The 20,922-nt window shown below is 43.5% G+C and overlaps 1 protein-coding gene across 4 annotated transcripts in view; it reads left to right on the plus strand.

The window, feature by feature from the left end:
* Nucleotides 1–20,922, plus strand: part of LOC112068366 (protein sel-1 homolog 1) — a 65,425-nt gene that overhangs the window by 14,147 nt on the left and 30,356 nt on the right. For 2 of the 4 annotated variants that reach the window (XM_024135505.2, XM_024135504.2), the window contains exons 4-5: nucleotides 14,781–14,990; nucleotides 15,307–15,412. In XM_024135505.2, coding sequence (XP_023991273.1) covers nucleotides 14,781–14,990; nucleotides 15,307–15,412 — 316 coding nt within the window. Of the gene's footprint in view, nucleotides 1–7,236; nucleotides 11,315–14,780; nucleotides 14,991–15,306; nucleotides 15,413–20,922 lie in introns of all 4 variants that reach the window. The other 2 variants (XM_024135507.2, XM_024135506.2) reach the window with 2 other exon arrangements.

The following is a 20,922-nucleotide window of genomic DNA, read 5'->3' on the forward strand; positions in this document are numbered from 1 at the left end:
CCCACCCGCAGCACGCGCTCCAGCAGGGGTATCTCACTGATCATCCCTAAAGCCAAAACCTCATTTGGACGCCTTTCCTTCCAGTTCTCTGCTGCCTGCGACTGGGAACGAATTGCAAAAATCTCTGAAGTTGGAGAACTTTTATTCCCTCAACAACTTTAAAAATCTGCTATCCGAGCAGCTAACCGATCGCTGCCAGCTGTACATAGTCCATCTGTAAACATACCCACCAATTTACCTACCTCACCCCCCATACTGCTTTTATTTATTTACTTTTTCTGCTCTTTTGCACACCAGTATCTCTTCTTGCACATGATCATCTGATGATTTAACACTCCATTGATTGGCAGAGTGTGCTAAAGCGGTGAGTAAGGCAAACTTAGGGAGGAGGCTTCTGATGTTGACATGCATGAGGCCAAGGCTTTTTCGATCACAGAAGTCAACAAATGAGGGTGACTGGGGACATGCAGGGCCTGGGTTTACCTCCACATCACCCGAGGAACAGAGGAGTAGTAGGATGAGGGTGCGGCTAAAGGCTATCAAAACTGGTCGCCTAGAGCGTTGGGGACAAAGAATAAAAGGAGCAGATTTATGGGCGTGGTAGAATAGATTCTGGGCATAATGTGCAGACAGGGGTATGGTGGGGCGCGGGTACAGCGGAGGCAGAGAAGATGATTTAACTCCCACCGCTTGTGACATTTATTTTGAAGGCACTTATAAATAACTGCACGAGGACAGACAGTGACTGACAGGCTGTGACACACGTCACAGTTACAAAAACTAGCTAGCTAGAAATTGTGCAAAAATGTGTTTTTCAAAGAAAGGAAAGTAGACAATGAATGTAGGGTATTCCACATCGAAATATGTCTTTATTGCAAACAGAGCATCGCTGTCTTGAAAGACTACAACTTGTCCCGACACTTCCAGACAAATCGTGCAGAGAAATATAGGAATATGTCTTCTGAGCAGAGGGCAAGTGCATCGAAAGAGTTGCTTTCTCAGTTGCAAAAGTAGCAAGGACTTTTTACGAAACTGCTTTCAGCAAACAACGGAATTGCGAAAGCTAGCTATGTACTGTCCCACAATATTGCTAAACATAGCAAGCCATTCGCTGAGGGTGAATTCATTAAATAATATTTAATTGACCCTGCAGCAATACTTTGCCCCGACAAGAAGGAGCTGTTTGAAAATGTTTCCTTGTGAAGATGAACAGTGACACGGCGTGTTGAGGATATCGCAGAGAATATGGAACAGCAGTTGAAAGATAAGGTAAAGGAGGCATAACCCCAGACTTTGAAATTACATCGGAGCTTGCTTCAGTGCAGTCAATGAAGAGCACAACCACAGGGAAATATTTATTGGAGGAGGTTAGTAAGTGTGTGACAAAGCTGGGACTGAGTTTTGAAAAGTTATCCAGTGTGACCACTGATCGGTGCCCAAACTTGACAGGATAAAATGTTGGCCTTTTGAAAAGGATACGTAATCAAGTAGCTGAGCTGAACCCAGATCAGAATTATTTTCCTGCATTGCATTATTCATCAGGAGGTGCTCTGTAAATGAGCCATGTTCTGGATACATTCACTAAAGTGGTATACTTAAGAGCATAAGAGCAGAATCTTTAATTAAACCACAGGCAGTTTGTCTCACTGTTGGAAGAGACAGAGTCGGGTCATGCAGATCTCCCCTACCACACAAACTTGAAATGGCGGAGTTTGGGGAAGGTGCATAAAAGGGTGTGGAACCTGAAGTCGGAAATTGCTGCGTTTTTGCAAGTGAAATGAAAACGTGGATTTCCCTCAACTGCAAGATAAAGAATGGTTGTCTGATTTTGCCTTCCCCATAGACATCATGGCCCTCATGAATTTAATGAATTTAAATCTACAAGGGAAGGGCCTTTTTGCACATCAGATGTACAGCTTTGTCAAAGCCTTCAAGGGGAAATTACTCCTCCTGACCCTCCAAGTAGAAGCCAACAATCTCCCCCACCTTCCGGCACTACTAGTCTGTTCCATATCAGATGACCAGCGGGAGAAGTATACATCACTGCTGCGTGCTTTGAACAGTGAGTTTTTTCTTGTCGTTTTTAGTATTTCAAAGTGTTGACATGCTGTTGGTTTCCTCTCCTTTCACCTTCAATGTGGAAGGTCTGATGCAGTGATTTGAGAACTATTCAAAACAATGTCACTGACGAGGTTCTATGCATCTCTCGATGAACAAAACTTTCCAAAGATTAGGAGTCATGCTCAGAAGATTTTTGTACTGTTTGGGTCAACCTAATATATGTGAACAGACATTTTAAATTATGAAATATAACAAGACAAGGCATAGATCATCTCTTACTGACTCTCAGCTATCCTGCGCATAGCGACGTCAAACTATACCTTGCTTCAATGCGCAAGTCTATGCCCATCAGAGAATTCACTGTTGAATGTTGAGCTCTTTGTGTTTTTGTGCATACCCGTTAACAAGAGTTCTGTCATTGGTGCTGAATTCACAGTGTACTTTTCCTTCTGTGTAGTTCATTGCATGTTTAATAATGAAAATACCTACCAAAAGGAGAACATGGGTGTGGTTTATTTCTGTGCATGTTAAAACAGTAAAATAAGTAGCATATCTGGACATGATTTACAGTAGATATATCTGTCAACACAGTCATACACATGATGTACACTCCTATAATTTGATTCTGGCTCACAATGGCAAAATATATTCTAATATGGCCCTCCATGGAAAATATTTGCCCAGGCCTGCTCTAACTACTGACGTCAATGCAAATGCAATCTAAAATCACATCAAACCAGTATATTGCTTTTTAAACTCACCTCACTGTGATGATCATGTGAAGAAAGAAGTTCAACAGGTTGAAACTGAGTGGAAAACATGGTCGTTGTGGATGTTGTTTCAAAGCCTAACAACGAAATGGACAGCACTTTCTAAAGTGAGGATTAATTCTAAACACGTCTACATATTAGAGCTTAGGTGTATATGTGTGTGTGTGTGTATGTATATATATATATACACTGCTCAAAAAAATAAAGGGAACACTTAAACAACACAACATGTAACTCCAGTCAATCACACTTCTGTGAAATCAAACTGTCCACTTAGGAAGCAACACTGAGTTGACAATAATGTCAATGCTGTTGTGGCAAGTGGAATAGACAAAAGGTGGAAATTCATAGGCAATTAGCAAGACACCCCCAAAAAAGGTTAGTTCTGCAGGCTGGTGACCACAGACCACTTCTCAGTTTCCTATGCTTCCTGGGCTGATGTTGTTGGTCACTTTTGAATGCTGGCGGTGCTCTCACTCTAGTGGTAAGGCATGAACGGAGTCTACAACCCACACAAGTGGCTCATCGGTAGTGCAGTTCATCCAAGGATGGCACATCAATGCGAGCTGTGGCAAAAAGGTTTGCTGTGTCTGTCAGCGTAGTGTCCAGAGCATGGAGGCGCTACACGGAGACAGGCCAGTACATCAGGAGACGTGGAGGAAGGCCGTAGGAGGGCACAACCCAGCAGCAGGACCGCTACCTCTGCCTTTGTGCAAGGAGGGTGCACCTGCCCAGCGCCCTGCAAAATGACCTCCAGCAGGCAACAAAATGTGCATGTGTCTGCTCAACGGTCAGAAACAGACTCCAATGAGGGTGGTATGAGGGCGCCGACGTCCACAGGTGGGGTTGTGCTTACAGCCAACACCGTGCAGGACGTTTGGCATTTGCCAGAGAACACCAAGATTGGCAAATTCGCCACTGGCGCCCTGTGCTCTTCAACAGATGAAAGCAGGTTCACACTGAGCACATGAGCACATGTGACAGACATGACAGAGTCTGGAGACGCGCGTGGAGAACGTTCTGCTGCTGCATCATCCTCCAGCATGACCGGTTTGGCGATGGGTCAGTCATGGTGTGGGGTGGCATTTCTTTGTTGGGGCCGCACAGCCCTCCATGTGGCTCGCCAGAGGTAGCCTGACTGCCATAAGGTACGAGATGAGATCCTAGACCCCTGTGAGACCATATGCTGACACATGCACATTTGTGGCCTGCTGGAGGTCATTTTGCAGGCTCTGGCAGTGCACCTCCTTGCACAAAGGCGGAGGTCGGCGGTCCTGCGCTGGGTTTTGTTGCCCTCCTACGGCCGTCCTCCACGTCTCCTGATGTACTGGCCTGTCTCCGTGGTAGCGGCCTCCATGCTTCTGGACCTACGCTGACAGACACAGCAAACCTTTTTGCCAAGCTCGCATTGATGTGCCATCCTGGTATGAACTGCACTACCTGAGCCACTTGTGTGGGTTGTAGACTCCGTCTCATGCTACCACTAGAGTGAAACAACCCAGCATTCAAAAGTGACCAAAACATCAGCCATGAAAGCATGGAACTGAGAAGTGGTCTGTGGTCACCACCTGCAGAATCACTCCTTTTTTGGGGGTGTCTTGCTAATTGCCTATAATTTTCCACCTTTTGTCTATTCCATTTGCAACAACAGCAATGTGACCATTTATTGTCAATCAGTGTTGCTTCCTAAGTGGACAGTTTGATTTCACAGAAGTGTGATTGACTTGGAGTTACATTGTGTTGTTTAAGTGTTCCCTTTATTTTTGTTGAGCAGTGTATATATATTATAAACACACACAACTGTTCAAAAGTTTGGGGTCACTTAGAAATGTCCTTGTTTTTGAAAGAAAAGCAAAAAAAAATGTCCATTAAAATAACATAAAATTGATGTAGACACTGTTAATGTTGTTAATGACTTGTAGCTGGAAACGGCTGATTTTAATGGAATATCTACATAGGCGTACAAAGGCCCATTATCAGCAACCATCACACCTGTGTTCCAATGGCACGTTGTGTTAGTTTATAATTTTAAAAGGCCAATTGATCATGAGAAAACCCTTTTGCAATTATGTTAGCACAGCTGAAAACTGTTGTCTGATTAAAGAAGCAATAAAACTGGCCTTCTTTAGGCTAGTTGAGTATCTGGAGCATCAGCATTTGTGGGTTCGATTACAGGCTCAAAATGGCCAGAAATAAAGAACTTTCTTCTGAAACTCATCAGTCTATTCTTGTTCTGAGAAATTAAGGCTATTCCATGCGAGAAATTGCCAACAAACTGAATATCTCATACAAACTGAAGATCTCGTACAACGCTGTGTACTACCTTCACAGAACAGCGCAAACTGTCTCTAACCAGAATAGAAAGAGGAGTGGGAGGCCCCGGTGCACAACTGAGCAAGAGGACAAGTACATTAGAGTGTTTAGTTTGAGAAACCGACACCTCGCAAGGCCTCAACTGGCAGCTTCATTACATAGTACCCACAAAACGCCATTCTCAACGTCAACAGTGAAGCGGCGACTCCGGGATGCTGGCCTTCTAGCCAGAGTTCCTCTGTCATGTAAATACAGTTTTTCTACTCGCGCTACCGAAACACGAGGGATGGAGAGATAATTACCTGCTTCGGTTAAGATGACATATCTACTCAAATTTAAATCGGCTGGCCCTATGTCCTGCTCAGGAAATTAATACTGACAGTCTACTCGCTCCTGAGGCGCAAGAGACAAATAGTACATTTGGCCCGACACTTCTATTCCTCAGAATACCTAAGCCGGCCAGCCCCTATGCATGGCCTTGCTCGTAGCATTCCGTACTTAACCTCTACACTGACTGTCAGAGAAACAACACGAAGGCAACCTCTATGTATTGTTCAAATGGCAACACACACAACCAACAATTCCTGTCTACAACTCTAATTGTGTATAACATAATCTGGGTTTAAATGATGTAATCTGCTTTTCAATTTCATATAGGCTGAATGCAACATAAAGGCCTCATTCTATCTTAGATTCCTCGTTGTGTCGTTGGTACCATTAATGCGATGATGATTATTTTATCAAACCAATTAACTATGTTTAATTATTACGATGATTAAATTACTCATGTTACACTTAACTCTTAGCAATCTTGGGGCACCACGGGAAAAGTTTGTTTAATGATTTACCGTTTCCCGAATGAACTCTAAAGATATAAATAGATCGTTATACCAGTCTTCATTAATTATCATTATTATCTCATCAGTCTCATTCTGAACGTGGTTGACTTCAAATCTGCATGAACTCTAGTCTCCATGATGAATCAGCGATACACAAATTGGCTTAATTATTTATTTACTAACTAAATAATCACAGAGAATTACGTAAACACACACAGGATAGATTATACGTTGATTACTTACAATGCAATGAAAAGTCCCTGGTGGACTAACTCGACATGACAGCTTGGTACACAATGAAAAGGGGTGGGGAAAGAAAGAGCGGGAGAATGAGAGACAAAGGAATTCAACTATTGTACACAGTTGAATAATACCATCATCGTAAATATGGATATTTAGCACCCTAACAACCGCTCATTTGGATTTAGAAATGCAACACATATTTACGCTTGGATGTCCTTGTCGTCTTTCTGTTGAAATCAACCGGTCCATCTATGGAGAGAAATTCATCAGAATTCTCTGGTTGTGTGAGTCTGGTTGTTCACAAGAGGTCACCATGTCCTTTTTAGTTGTGGTAGGTTGGTCTCAGAGTGTCTGTTAGAACGAATCTTCCAAAGGTCTACAAATGGTAGTTTGATAGGGAAATGTTCTTCTTTTCTCCTCTTCGGTTGAGTTTACTATACTATTTTACATATACAGCTGCAGACTGTGAATGTATAGTCTTTATCTTCACTTGTCGAGAGTTCCTGACCATTTGTGACGTATTCCGCTCGCGCTGCACGTAACTGGTCTGGTAGAGTCTAACCATTTGCAATATCCGGCTTACACCGTAGTCTGCTTGGTCTAATCTGAATTTCGTCACGTGGGGTTTTATCCACTCTGGCAAAAGGAGGCCTTCCATGATGCCAATATAATGTCTGCGCTCACGTGGGTGTGGTCACTGACTGGGTAGAACTTTTTTATATGAAAAACCATTCTCTCATTAAGAAGGCTAAAATCACATTCAATCATATAAGTTCCACAACATTTAGATGTAAATCTGACATATATACTGTGAAAGCTCTTAGTGACAAATGTTTCCATTATAACGTCTTTAATGATCACCAAACAATAAACGTTGGACATGATTATATCCACGGACCATTCCAAATGTTTGGATTACAGAAATATTGTTCTTTATCCAATCTTGGATGTTACAGTACTACAAAATCTCTCTGTTGTAACAAAGGGATTTTTTACTTCTATTTCTGCAGAGGGGGAGAGAGAGTTCCTGCAAGGTATTTACGACCGTCATAAAATGGCCAACTTCAAGGCTCTCTGATCCTCACCCAGGAGGGAAGGTCAGGACACACCCCTACCTTGTCACAACACAACTGATTGGTTCAAACGCATTAAGAAGGAAAGAAATTCCACAAATTAACTTTTAGCAATGCACACCTGTTAATTGAAATGCATTCCAGGTGACTACCTCATGATGCTGGTTGAGAGAATGCCAAGAGTGTGCAAAGCTGTCAAGGCAAAGGGTGACCACTTTGAAGAATCTCAAATATAAAATATATTTGGAGTTGTTTAACACTTTTTGGGTAACTACATGATTCCATATGTGTGATTTCATAGTTTTGATGTCTTCACTATTTTTCTTCAATGTAGAAAATAGTAAAAATAAAGAAAAACCCTGGAATGCAATGCACTGAAAGTTTCACCCAGTAGATTTCAGCTACCCTTAAATTCACTCCTCCAGAACTGGGACTTAGTCACTCTAAACATGTTTCTGTTTAGTAAACTATCTTAGCTGAAAACATTGAGGAAACATTTGAGAAATAAGTGCAACCTTACCTTTGCAGACACCTAAGCCCTATTCTATAATTCAGGTTTGAGGAGTTGGCGAGAGAACTTTAGTCAACTCTGAGTTCAACTTGGGATAACAGGGACCATGAAAGTGGCTCACCTTTTAGACAGGTACATTTTAATGGTAACGAATCCTTCAGAACTAACCTGCTCTGGGGCAGTCTAACTTAGGGCAACTCCATGTATCCTAAATGAAGTGTCGGTCACGAGTTGAAGACCATTGAAATCAAATAAACCCACTCTCAAATACATTGTCATCATCCCCTTCATTTGAGGAAGACGACTGATTTATAAATATTGTTGTAATTCTTTGGGTCTGAAAAATTCAATAAATCATGTTACAATACCTATCATGTTACATATTTAGTAATGACAGCATTGGCTTTTTCATGCGATTGTATTTAAAAATTTGCGAAAAGCAAACTGATAGCTGCAACGGACCCTAGACATAGACTGTGTGTACAAAACATTAGGAACCTGCTCTTTCCATGACATCAACTGACCAGGTTAAAGCTATGATCCCTTATTGATGTCACTTGTTAAATTCTCTTCAGTCAGTGTAGATGAAGGGGAGGAGATACATTAAAGAAGAATTATTAAGCCTTGAGACAATTGAGACATGGATTGTGTGTGTGTGTGCCATTCAGAGTTCGAATGGGCAAGAAAAAAATATTTAAGTGCCTTTGAATGGAGTATGGTAGTAGGTGCCAGGCGCACCGGTTTGAGTGTGTCAAGGAACCTACCAGGTACAACCTTAAATCTGTAACCATGGGCACCCTCTTAGATATAATCCTGACCAATTTGCCCTCTAAATACACCTCTGCTGTCTTCAACCAGGATCTCAGCGATCACTGCCTCATTGCCTGTGTGCATAATGGGTCCGCGGTCAAACGACCACCCCTCATCACTGCCAAACGCTCCCTAAAACACTTTTGCGAGCAGGCCTTTCTGATGGACCTGGACCGGGTATCCTTAAAGGATGTTGACCTCATCCCATCAGTAGAGGATGCCTGGTTGCTCATCAAAAGTGCTATCCTCTCCATCTTAAATAAGCATGCTCCATTCAAAAAATGTTGAACTAAGAACAGATATAGCCCTTGGTTCACCCCAGACTTGACTGCCCTTGACCAGCACAAAAACATCCTGTGGCGTTCTGCATTAGCATCGAATAGCCCCTGCGATATGCAACTTTTCAGGGAAGTCAGGAACCAATATACTCAGTCAGTTAGGAAAGCTAAGGCTAGCTTTTTCAAACAGAAATTTTCATCCTGTAGCACTAATTCCAAAAAGTTTTGGGACACTGTAAAGTTTGTGGAGAATAAGAGCATCTCCTCCCAGCTGCCCACTGTACTGAGGATAGGAAACTGTCACCACCGATAAATCTACGATAATCGATCATTTCAATAAGCATTTTTCCACGGCTGGCCATGCTTTCCACCTGGCTACCCCTACCCTGGCCAACATCTCAGCACCCCCTGCAGAAACTTGCCCAACCCCTCTGCTTCTTCTTCACCCATATCCAGATAGCTGATGTTCTGAAAGAACTACATAATCTGGATCCCTAAAAATCAGCTGAGCTAGACAATCTGGACCCTTTCTTTTTAAAATGATCCGCCAAAATTGTTGCAACCCCTATTACTAGCCTTTTCAACCTCTTTCGTATCGTCTGAGATCCCCAAAGATTGGAAATCTGCCGCGGTCATCCCCCTCTTCAAAGCGGAAGACACTCTAGACCCAAACAGTTATAGACCTATATCCATTCTGCCCTGCCTTTCTAAAATCTTTGAAAGCCAAGTTAATAAAAAGATCACCGACCATTTCGAATCCCACCGTACCTTCTCCACTATGCAATCTGGTTTCCGATCTGGTCATGGGTGCACCTTTGCCACGCTCAAGGTCCTAAATGATATCATAACCGCCATCCATAAAAGACAGTGCTGTGCAGCCGTCTTCATCGACCTGGCCAAGGCTTTCGACTGTCAGTCAATCACTGCATTCTTATCGGCAGACTCGATAGCCTTGGCTTCTCTAATGATTGCCTCGCCTGGTTCACCAATTACTTCTCAGAGTTGTGTAAAATCGGAGGGCCTGTTGTCCGGACCTCTGGCAGTCTCTATGGGGGTGCCACAGGGTAAATTCTCAGGCCGACTCTTTTCTCTGTATACATTAATGATGTCGCTCTTGCTGCTGGTGATTCTCTGATCCACCTCTACGCAGACGACACCATTCTGTAATACCTCTGGCCCTTCTTTGGACACTGTGCTAACAAACCTCCAAACGAGCTTCAATGCCATACAACACTTCTTCCGTGGCCTCCAACTGCTCTTAAATGCTAGTAAAACTAAATGCATGCTCTTCAACCGATTTGTGCCCGCACCCTCCCGCCCAACTAGCATCACTACTCTGGACGGTTCTGACTTAGAATATGTGGACAACTACAAATACCTAGGTGTCTGGTTAGACTGTAAACTCTCCTTCCAGACTCACACAAAGCCTCCTTCACTCATGCTGCCAAACATACCCTCGTAAAACTGACTATCCTACCGATCCTTGACTTCGGCGATGTAATTTACAAAATAACCCCCAACACTCTACTCAGCAAACTGGATGTAATCTATCACAGAGCCATCCGTTTTGTCACCAAAGCCCCATATACTACCCACCACTGCGACCTGTATGCTCTCGTTGGCTGGCCCACACTACATATCCGTCACTCAACCCACTGGCTCCAGGTCATCTATAAGTCTTTGTTAGGTAAAGCCCCGCCTTATCTCAGCTCACTGGTCACCATATCAACACCCACCCGTAGCACTCGCTCCAGCAAGTATATTTCACTGGTCATCCCCAAAGCCAACACCTCCTTTGGCCGCCTTTCCTTCCAGTTCTCTGCTGCCAATGACTGGAATGAATTGCAAAAATCACTGACGCTGGAGACATATCTCCCTCTCTAACTTTAAGCATCAGCTGTCAGAGCAGCTTACCGATCACTGTACCTGTACACAGCCAATCTGTAAATAGCACACCCAAGTACCTCATCCCCATCATATTACTTAACCTCTTGCTTTTTTTCACCCCACTATCTCTACTTTCACATCATCATCTGCACATCTATCACTCCAGTATTAATGCTAAATTGTAATTATTTCGCCTCTATGGCCTATTTATTGCCTTACCTCCCTACTCTTCTACATTTGCACACACTGTATATAGATTTTTCTATTTTTATTTTCTATTGTGTTAAGGCGGGGACTGTACGTTTGTTTGTGTAACTCTGTGTTGTTTTTGTCGCAGTGCTTTGCTTTGTCTTGGCCAGGTCGCAGTTGTAAATGAGAACTTGTTCTCAACTGGCCTACCTGGTTAAATAAAGGTGAAATAAAGTAAATAAAAATGAGACGGAGGTATCGCTGATGGAGATCGGGGTGCCTTTTGAGGATCCGGTGACGAGTGGCTCATCTGCCTTTGCCATCAGTACTATTGGCCAAGGTACAATAGCTGGATAATAAAGTGTACGAACTACAAGCACGTATATCCTACCAACAGGACATTAAAAACTGTAATATCTTATGTTTCACCGAATCGTGGCTGAACGACGACATGAATAACATACAGCTGGCGGGTTATACACTGTATCGGCACGATAGAACAGCAGCCTCTGGTAAGACAAGGGGTGGCGGTCTATGTATATTTGTAAACAACAGCTGGTGCATGACATCTAAGGAAGGCGAGCAAAAAGATTTTGCTCGCCTGAGGTAGAGTATCTCATTATAAGCTGTTGACCAAACTATCTACCTAGAGAGTTTTCATCTATATTCTTCGTAGCTGTCTATTTACCACCACAAACTGATGCTGGCACTAAGACCGCACTCAATGAGCTGTATATGTCCGTAAGCAAACAGGAAAACGCTCATCCAGAGGGCGCTCCTAGTGGCCGGGGACTTTAATGCAGGGAAACTTCAATCTGTTTTACCTAATTTCTACTACTATGTTAAATGTGCAACCAGAGGGAAATAAACTCAAGACCACTTTTACTCCACACACAGAGACACGTACAAAGCTCTCCCTCGCCCTCCATTTGGCAAATCTGACCATAATTATATCCTGATTCCTGCTTACAAGCAAAAATGAAAGCAGGAAGTACCAGTGACTTGGTCGATATTAAAGTGGTCAGATGAAGCAGATGCTAAGCTACAGGACTGTTTTGCTAGCACCGACTGGAATATGCTCCGGGACACTTCCGATTGAATTGAGGAGTACACATCAGTCACTGGCTTTATCAATAAGTGCATCGATGACGTCGCCCGCACAGTGACTGTACCCCAACCAGAAGCCATGGATTTCAGGCAACTTTTCAATTTCAGGTAGAGCTGCCGCTTTCAATTAGCGGAACTCTAACTTGGAAGCTTAAAAGAAATCCAGCTATGCCTTCCAACGAACCATGAAACAGGCAAAGCATCAAAGCAGGACTAAGATTATATTGTACTACACCGGCTCCGATGCTCGTCGGATGTGGCAGGGCTTGCAAACTATTACAGACTACAAATGGAAGCACAGACGAGAGCTGCCCAGTGACACGAGCCTACCAGATTAGCTAAATTAATTCTATGCTCACTTTGAGGCAAGTAACACTGAAACATGCATGAGAGCATCAGCTGTTTCGGGCAACTGTGAGATCACACTATCCGCAGCCGATGTAAGACCTTTTAAACAGGTCAACATTCACAAGGTCGCAGGACCGGATGGATTACCAGGACGTGTGCTCCGAGCATGCGCTGACCAACTGGCAGGTGTCTTCACTGACATTTTCAACCTCTCCCTGTCTGAGTCTGTAATACCAACATGTTTCAAGCAGACCACCATAGTCCCTGTGCCCAAGAACACTAAGGTAACCTGCCTAAATGACTATCAACCCGTAGCACTCACGTCTGTATCCATGAAGTGCTTTGAAAGGCTGGTCATGGCTGACATCAACACCATTATCCCAGAAACCCTAGACCCACTCCAATTTGCATACCGCCCCAACAGATCCACAGATGATGCAATCTCTATTGCACTTCACACTGACCTTTCACTCCTAGACAAAAGGAACACCTATGTGAGAATGCTTTTCATTGACTACAGCTTAGCGTTCAACAACCTTGGTGCCCTCAAAGCTCGTCACTAAGCTAAGGACCCTGGGACTAAACACCTCCTCTGCAACTGGATCCTGGACTTGAATCAAATCTAATTTTATTTGTCACATGAATACAAAAGGTGAATACAAAAGGTGTTGACCTTATAGTGAAATGCTTACTTACAAGCACTTAATCAAGAATGCAGTTTTAAGAATAATATGTGTTAAAGTATTTACAAAAATAAACTGAAGTAAAAAATAAATATATAAAATAAAATATTATTAAGGAGTAACAATGAAATAACAGTAGCGAGGCTTTATACAGGGGCTACCGGTACAGAGTCAATGTGGGGAGGCACAGGTTAGTTGAGGTAGTTGAGGTAATATGTACATGTAGAGATAAAGTGACTATGCATGGAAATAAACAGAGTTTCAGCAGTGTGGAAAAAGAAGCTTCTAAACAGCTTCCATCCCCAAGCCATAAGACTCCTGAACATCTAATCAAATGGCTACCCGGACTATTTGCATTCCCCCCCCCCCCCTTTTACGCTGCTGCTACTCTGTTATTATCTATGCATTGTCACTTTAATAACTACCTGCATGTACATATTACCTCAATTACCTCGACTAACCGCTGCCCCCGCACATTGACACTGTTCCTGGTACCCCCTGTATGCCTCGCTATTGTTATTTTATTGCTGCTTTTTAATTATTTGTTACTTTTATTTTTTTTTGTGTGTGTGTTTTTCTTAACTGCATCGTTGGGGGCTTGTAAGTAAGCATTTCACTGTAAGCATTTCCTGCTGTATTCGGCACGTGACATAACGTTTGATTTAATTTGAACACAACGTGTAAGCGGCACAACATGATAGCAGGACAAAAACGGGCACAGACAACAGTACAAAGGGCAAGAAGGTAGAGACAACAATTCATCCCGTAAAGCAGCAACAACTGTCAGTAATAGTGTCCATGATTGAGTCTTTGAATGAAAAGATTGAGATAAAACTGTCCAGTTTGAGTGTTTGTTGCATTTAGTTCCAGTCGCTAGCTGCGGCGAACTGAAAAGACGAGCGACCCAAGGATGTGTGTGCTTTAGGGACCTTTTGGGGCGGCAGGTAGGCTAGTAGTTAGAGCGTTGGGCCAGTAACCGAAAGGTTGCTAGATCGAATCCCAGAGCTGACAAGGTAATAATCTGTCATTCTGCCCCTGAACACTAAGAAAGCTTTGTTGTAGACCGTTTAACACAAAATCCAGGGAGGGGCCAGCTGAGTATAAGACTGTATCATCTGCATATAAATGGATGAGAGAGATTCCTACTGCCTGAGCTATGATGTTGATGTAAATTGAGAAGAGCGTGGGGCCTAGGATTGAGCCTTGGTGACAGGCAGTGGCTGAGACAGATGTTCTGACTTTATACACTGCACTATTTGAGAGGTAGTTGGCAAACCAGGGCAAAGACCCCTCAGTGACACCAATACTCCTTAGCCGGCCCACAAGAATGGAATGGTCTACCGAATCAAAAGCTTTGGCCAAGTCAATAAAAATAGCAATAAGTCTTGCACCAGTGTTTTCTCTGAAAGTAGCCCCGATACTCTGGTGAAGGGTATATATCATTTGGCCACTGTTCTGTAGGGTTTCTTTCATCATTCAGTGGAATTAAACAAGAATGGTTAAAGCTTTAACTTACATGATTCATATTTGATCTTACTTTCATGTACTTTTGTTCATGTTTAACACACACACACACACACACGGTTATTATCATCCATCTGCTTTCTGTCTGTGTTTTTGCTTGAACATACTAACTCCCCTGCCATTTGTGATTTTTGGTTGATGCAGTTCCTGTGGTGAATGGGGGCACAGCCAATAGGGAGCCCTGTCTGTTCCCCTTTCTCTTCCTGGGGAAGGAGTACTCGGACTGTACCATCGATGGACGGGGGGACGAACGCCTGTGGTGCGCCACAACCTACGACTACGACAGGGACAAGAGATGGGGCTTCTGTGAGAGTAAGTCGGCATGGGCATTTCAGACCTCGAGGAAACTCAAAAGTGAGTTACTGTTATATTCTAGTATTATTCAGTGAGTGAATATATTGGTTTCATCTGTGAGCTATTACAAAACTTGTAAGCTCAGTGAGGAACAAATTCGGAATTGGCCTAGACTGACCAATCATTTGAGTGAACCTTAGCTGACAGCAATTTTTTTTCTTTGTGACTGAATCAACGTTTGATTGTTGTGGTAAAAACAAAGCTCTCTTTTCTGTCCCTCCCCCTTACAGCATGCATACGTCAAAACAAGACACACTTACCACCACTTACGAGGCTGAAAAAGGTTGTGAATAAATCAAATTGTGTTGTATTGTAGCGGAGGAGCAGGCTGAGCAGAGGCATGTAGCGGAGGAGGCCGAAAAGGAGTACCAGACTGCCCTCCGCATGATCAACGGAACCAACCGGAAGAGCCAGAAGAAAGAGTGAGCTCTCTTCCTTGTCTCACCTACACACTAATCTCTCACATTCTCCTTTAGTGTTCATAAGTGTGCCTGCTGAAAGCAAGAAAATTCTAGACATTCCACTTACTCTTATTATTATTTGCTTTCTTGCTTTAGCGCTTAAACCACTTAACCTCTCTAGGGTACGTCAGACGTTAGCGTCACATCGCTTCAACAGCCAGTGAAACTGCAGGGCGCCAAATTCAAAACAACAGAAATCCCATAATTAAAATTCCTCAAAACATACGTGTATTTTACACCATTTTAAAGATACACTTGTTGTAAATCCAGCCACAGTGTCCGATTTCAAAAAGGCATTACGACGAAAGCAAACCAAACGATTATGTTAGGTGAGTGCCTATTCACAGAATAACACAGCCATTTTTTCAGCCAAAGAGAGGATTCACAAAAAGCAGAAATATAGATAAAATATATCACTAACCTTTGATGATCTTCATCAGATGACACTCATAGGATTTCATGTTACACAATACATATATGTTTTGTTCGGTAAAGTTCATATTTATATAAAAAAATCTGAGTTTACATTGGCACGTTACGTTCAGTAGTTCCAAAACATCCTGTGATTTTGCAGAGAGCCACATCAATTTACAGGAATACTCATAATAAACATTGCTAAAAGATACAACTGTTATGCATGGAATTTTAGATGCACTTCTCCTTAATGCAACCGCTGTGTCAGATTTCAAAAAAGCTTTACGGAAAAAGCAAAAACCATGCAATAATCTGAGGTCGGCGCTCAGAGCCCAATGAAGACACAAATATAGCCGCCATATTATGCAGTCAACAAAAGTCATAAAAGCATTATAAATCTTCACTTACCTTTGCTGATCTTCGTCGGAATGGACTCCCACTTCCACAAGAAATGTTTATTTTGTTCGGCAATGTCCATCATTTATGTCCAAATAGTTACTTTTGTTAGCGCGTCTGGTAAACAAATCCAAAGTCACGAAGCGCGTTCACTAAAAGCAGACAAAATGTCAAAAAGTTCTGTAACTGTCAGTATAAACATGTCAAACGATGTATTGAATCAATCTTTAGGATGTTTTTAACATAATTCTTCAATAATGTTCCAACCGGAGAATTCCTTTGTCTTCAGAAAAGCAAATGGAACGGGAGCAAACTCTCATGTGAACGCGCATGGTCAGCTCGTGGCTCTCTGGCAGACCTCTGACTCAATCCCCTCTCATTCGCCCCCACTTCACAGTAGAAGCATCAAACAAGGTTCTAAAGACTGTAGACATCTAGTGGAAGCCTTAGGAAGTGCAATATGACCCCATAGACACTGTATTTGATAGGAAAAGAGTTGAAAAACTACAAATCTCAGATTTCCCACTTCCTGGTTGGATGTTTTCTCAGGTTTTTGCCTGCCATATGAGTTCTGTTATACTCACAGACATCATTCAAACAGTTTTAGAAACTTCAGAGTCTTTTCTATCCAAATCTAATTATATGCATATTCTGGCTTTTATGGCTGAGTAGCAGGCAGTTTAATTTGGGCACGCTTTTCATCCAAAATTCGTAATGCTGCCCCCTACCCAGCTTGAAAAATTCCAGAAAATTATGTCATGGCTTTAGAAGCTTCTGATAGGCTAATTGACATACTTTGAGTCAATTGGAGGTGTACCTGTGGATGTATTTCAAGGCCTACCTTCAAACTCAGTGCATCTTTGCTTGACATCATGGGAGAATCAAAAGAAATCAGCCAGGACCTCAGAACAAAAATTGTAGACATCCACAAGTCTGGTTCATCTTTGGGAGCAATTTCCAAACGCCTGAAGGTACCACGTTCATCTGTACAAACAATAGTACACAAGTATAAACACCATAGGACCACGCAGCCATCATACCGCTCAGGAAGGAGATGAATGTACTTTTGTGTGAAAAGTGCAAATCCATCCCAGAACAACAGCAAAGGACCTTGTGAAAATGCTGGAGGAAACAGGTACAAAAGTATCTATATCCACAGTAAAACGAGTCCTATATCGACATAACCAAAACTGCCATAAAAAAGCCAAACTACGGTTTGCAACTGCACATTGTTACAAAGATCATACTTTTTGGTGAAATGTCCTCTGGTCTGATTAAACAACAATAGAGCTGTTTGGCCATAATGACCATCGTTATGTTTGGAGGCAAAAAGGGGAGGATTGCAAGCCGAAGAACACCATCCCAACCGTGAAGCAGCATCATGTTGTGGGTATGCTTTGCTGCAGGAGGGACTGGTGCACTTCACACAATGAAAATGATGTGGATATATCAAATCAAATTGTATTTGTCACATACACATGGTTAGCAGATGTTAATGCGAGTGTAGCGAAATGCATGTGCTTCTAGTTCCGACAATGCAGTAATAACCAACGAGTAATCTAACCTAACAATTTCACAACAACTACCTTATACACACAAGTGTAAAGAACAGGCAGTGGCTCGGGTGGTTGTTGTTCTTGATGATCTTTATGGCCTTCCTGTGACATCGGGTGGTGTAGGTGTCCTGGAGGGCAGGTAGTTTGCCCTCGGTGAAGCGTTGTGCAGACCTCACTACCCTCTGGAGAGCCTTACGGTTGTGGGCGGAGCAGTTGCCATACCAGGCGGTGATACAGCCCAACAGGATGCTCTCGATTGTGTATCTGTAGAAATTTGTGAGTGCTTTTGGTGACAAGCCGAATTTCTTCAGCCTCCTGAGGTTGAAGAGGCGCTGCTTCGCCTTCTTCACCACGCTGTCTGTGTGGGTGGACCATTTCAGTTTGTCCCTGATGTGTACGCCGAGGAACTTAAAACTTAATACCCTCTCCACTACTGTCCCGTCGATGTGGATAGGGGGATGCTCCCTCTGCTGTTTCTGTCGTGGAAAATCGGTTCAAATATAACGCTTACAAGAACTTGTGAAATCAAAATAGGCTTTTAATACAGAGTATAGACAGCCTGGAATGGTCCGCGGAACACACACCGCTTTCCAGAGCCCCGGCTCCTGTATTTATCCACATATAGCATATGGGTCCAACCCATATGCAAATAATCATTATTCCCCTAATTCTCCTGCCACCATTATCTTTTAGTTCAGGCTTCCTGCTTGTTCACGCCCAATAACGYMCATATCTGCTTTCAGTTRGATTATAATGGTGGCAAGACCCTTGCTTGTCCTAAAAATAATATATGTCCATCTATCCTATAGGCCTATGTCTTGRCCCTGTATTTAGCTCAGTGTCTCAGTGTGTTCTCTRRTATRTGTGMCCTTATTAGGATCAGCAGACTATGTGTCTCCTCTATCCTTAGTGTGTCCAGTTGTCCTAGGCGCCTATGTGTCGCCTTCTCTTCGTGTGGTCTGTTTTTAATGTTCAGCTGTCCTTATTAACGTCTATGTGTTATCTATGTGTCTCATTTACTCCTACATTTCCTGAAGTCTACGATCATCTCCTTTGTTTTTGTTGACGTTGAGGTGTGAGGTTATTTTCCTGACACCATACTCGAGAGCCCTCACCTCCTCCCTGTAGGCCGTCTCGTCGTTGTTGGTAATCAAGCCTACCACTGTAGTGTCGTCTGCAAACTTGATGATTGAGTTGGAGGCGTGCATGGCCACGCAGTCGTGGTGAACAGGGAGTACGGAGAGGGCTCAGAACGACCCTTGTGGGGCCCAGTGTTGAGGATCAGCGGGGTGGAGATGTTGTTACCTACCTCACACCTGGGGGCGGCCCGTCAGGAAGTCAGTATCCAGTTGCACACGGACGGGGTCGAGACCAGGGTCTCAAGCTTGATGACGAGTTTGGAGGGTACTATGGTGTTAAATGCTGAGCTGTAGTCGATGAACAACATTCTCACATAGGTGTTCCTCTTGTCCAGATGGGTTAGGGCAGTGTGGTTGCGATTGCTTCGTCTGTGGCCCTATTGGGGGGTAAGCAAATTGGAGTGGGTCTAGGGTGTCAGGTAGGGTGGAGGTGACATGGTCCTTGATTAGTCTCTCAAAGCACTTCATGATGACGGAAGTGAGTGCTGCGGGGCGGTAGTCGTTTAACTCAGTTACCTTAGCTTTCTTGGGAACAGGTACAATGGTGGCCCTCTTGAAGCATGTGGGAACAGCAGACTGGGATAAGGATTGATTGAATATGTCCGTAAACACACGAGCCAGCTGGTCTGCGCATGCTCTGAGGACACGGCTGGGCCTGCAGCCTTGCGAGGGTTAACACGTTTTAATGTTTTACTCACGTCGGCTGCAGTGAAGGAGAGCCCGCAGGTTTTGGTAGCGGGCCGTGTCAGTGGCACTGTATTGTCCTCAAAGCGAGCAAAGAAGTTGTTTAGTCTGTTTGGGAGCAAGACATCCTGGTCCGCGACGGGGCTGGGTTTCTTTTTGTAATCCGTGATTGACTGTAGACCCTGCCACATACCTCTTGTGTCTGAGCTGTTGAATTGCAACTCTATTTTGTCTCTATACTGACACTTAGCTTGTTTGATTGCCTTGCGGAGGGAATAGCTACGCTGTTTGTATTCGGTCATGTTTCCGGTCACCTTGCCCTGGTTAAAAGCAGTGGTTCGCGCTTTCAGTTTTGCGCGAATGCTGCCATCAATCCACGGTTTCTGGTTTGGGAATGTTTTAATCGTTGCTGTGGGTACGACATCGCCGATGCACTTGCTAATAAACTCGCTCACCGAATCAGTGTATTCGTCAATGTTGTTGTTTGACGCAATGCGGAACATATCCCAATCCACATGATCGAAGCAATCTTGAAGCGTGGAATCAGATTGGTCGGACCAGTGTTGAACAGACCTGAGCGCGGGAGATTCCTGTTTTAGTCTCTGTCTATAGGCAGGGAGCAACAAAATGGAGCCGTGGTCAGCTTTTCCCGAAAGGGGGGCGGGGGAGGGCCTTATATGCGTCGCGGAAGTTAGAATAACAATGATCCAGGGTTTTACCAGCCCTGGTAGCACAATCAATATGCTGATAGAATTTAGGGAGTCTTGTTTTCAGATTAGCCTTGTTAAATTCCCCAGCTACAATGAATGCAGCCTCAGGATATGTGGGTTCCAGTTTACATAGAGTCAAATAAAGTTTGTTCAGGGCCATCGATGTGTCTGCTTGGGGGGGAATATATGCGGCTGTGATTATAATCGAAGAGAATTCTCTTGGTAGATAATGCTGTCGACATTTGATTGTGAGGAATTCTAAGTCAGGTGAACAGAAGGAGTTGAGTTCCTGTATGTTGTTATGATCACACCACGTCTCGTTGATCATAAGGCATACCCCCCCCCCCCAAGCCCCTCTTCTTACCAGAAAGATGCTTGTTTCTGTCGGCGCGATGCGTGAAGAAACCAGGTGGCTGTACCGACTCCGATAGCTTGTCTCGAGTGAGCCATGTTTCCGTGAAGCAAAGAATTTTACAGTCTCTTATGTCTCCCTGTAATGCCACCCTTGCTCGGATTTCATCAACCTTGTTGTCAAGAGACTGGACATTGGCGATTAGTATGCTCGGGAGCGG

Source organism: Salvelinus sp. IW2-2015, unplaced genomic scaffold (genome assembly GCF_002910315.2).
Source record: "Salvelinus sp. IW2-2015 unplaced genomic scaffold, ASM291031v2 Un_scaffold467, whole genome shotgun sequence".
Lineage (NCBI taxonomy): Eukaryota > Metazoa > Chordata > Actinopteri > Salmoniformes > Salmonidae > Salvelinus > Salvelinus sp. IW2-2015.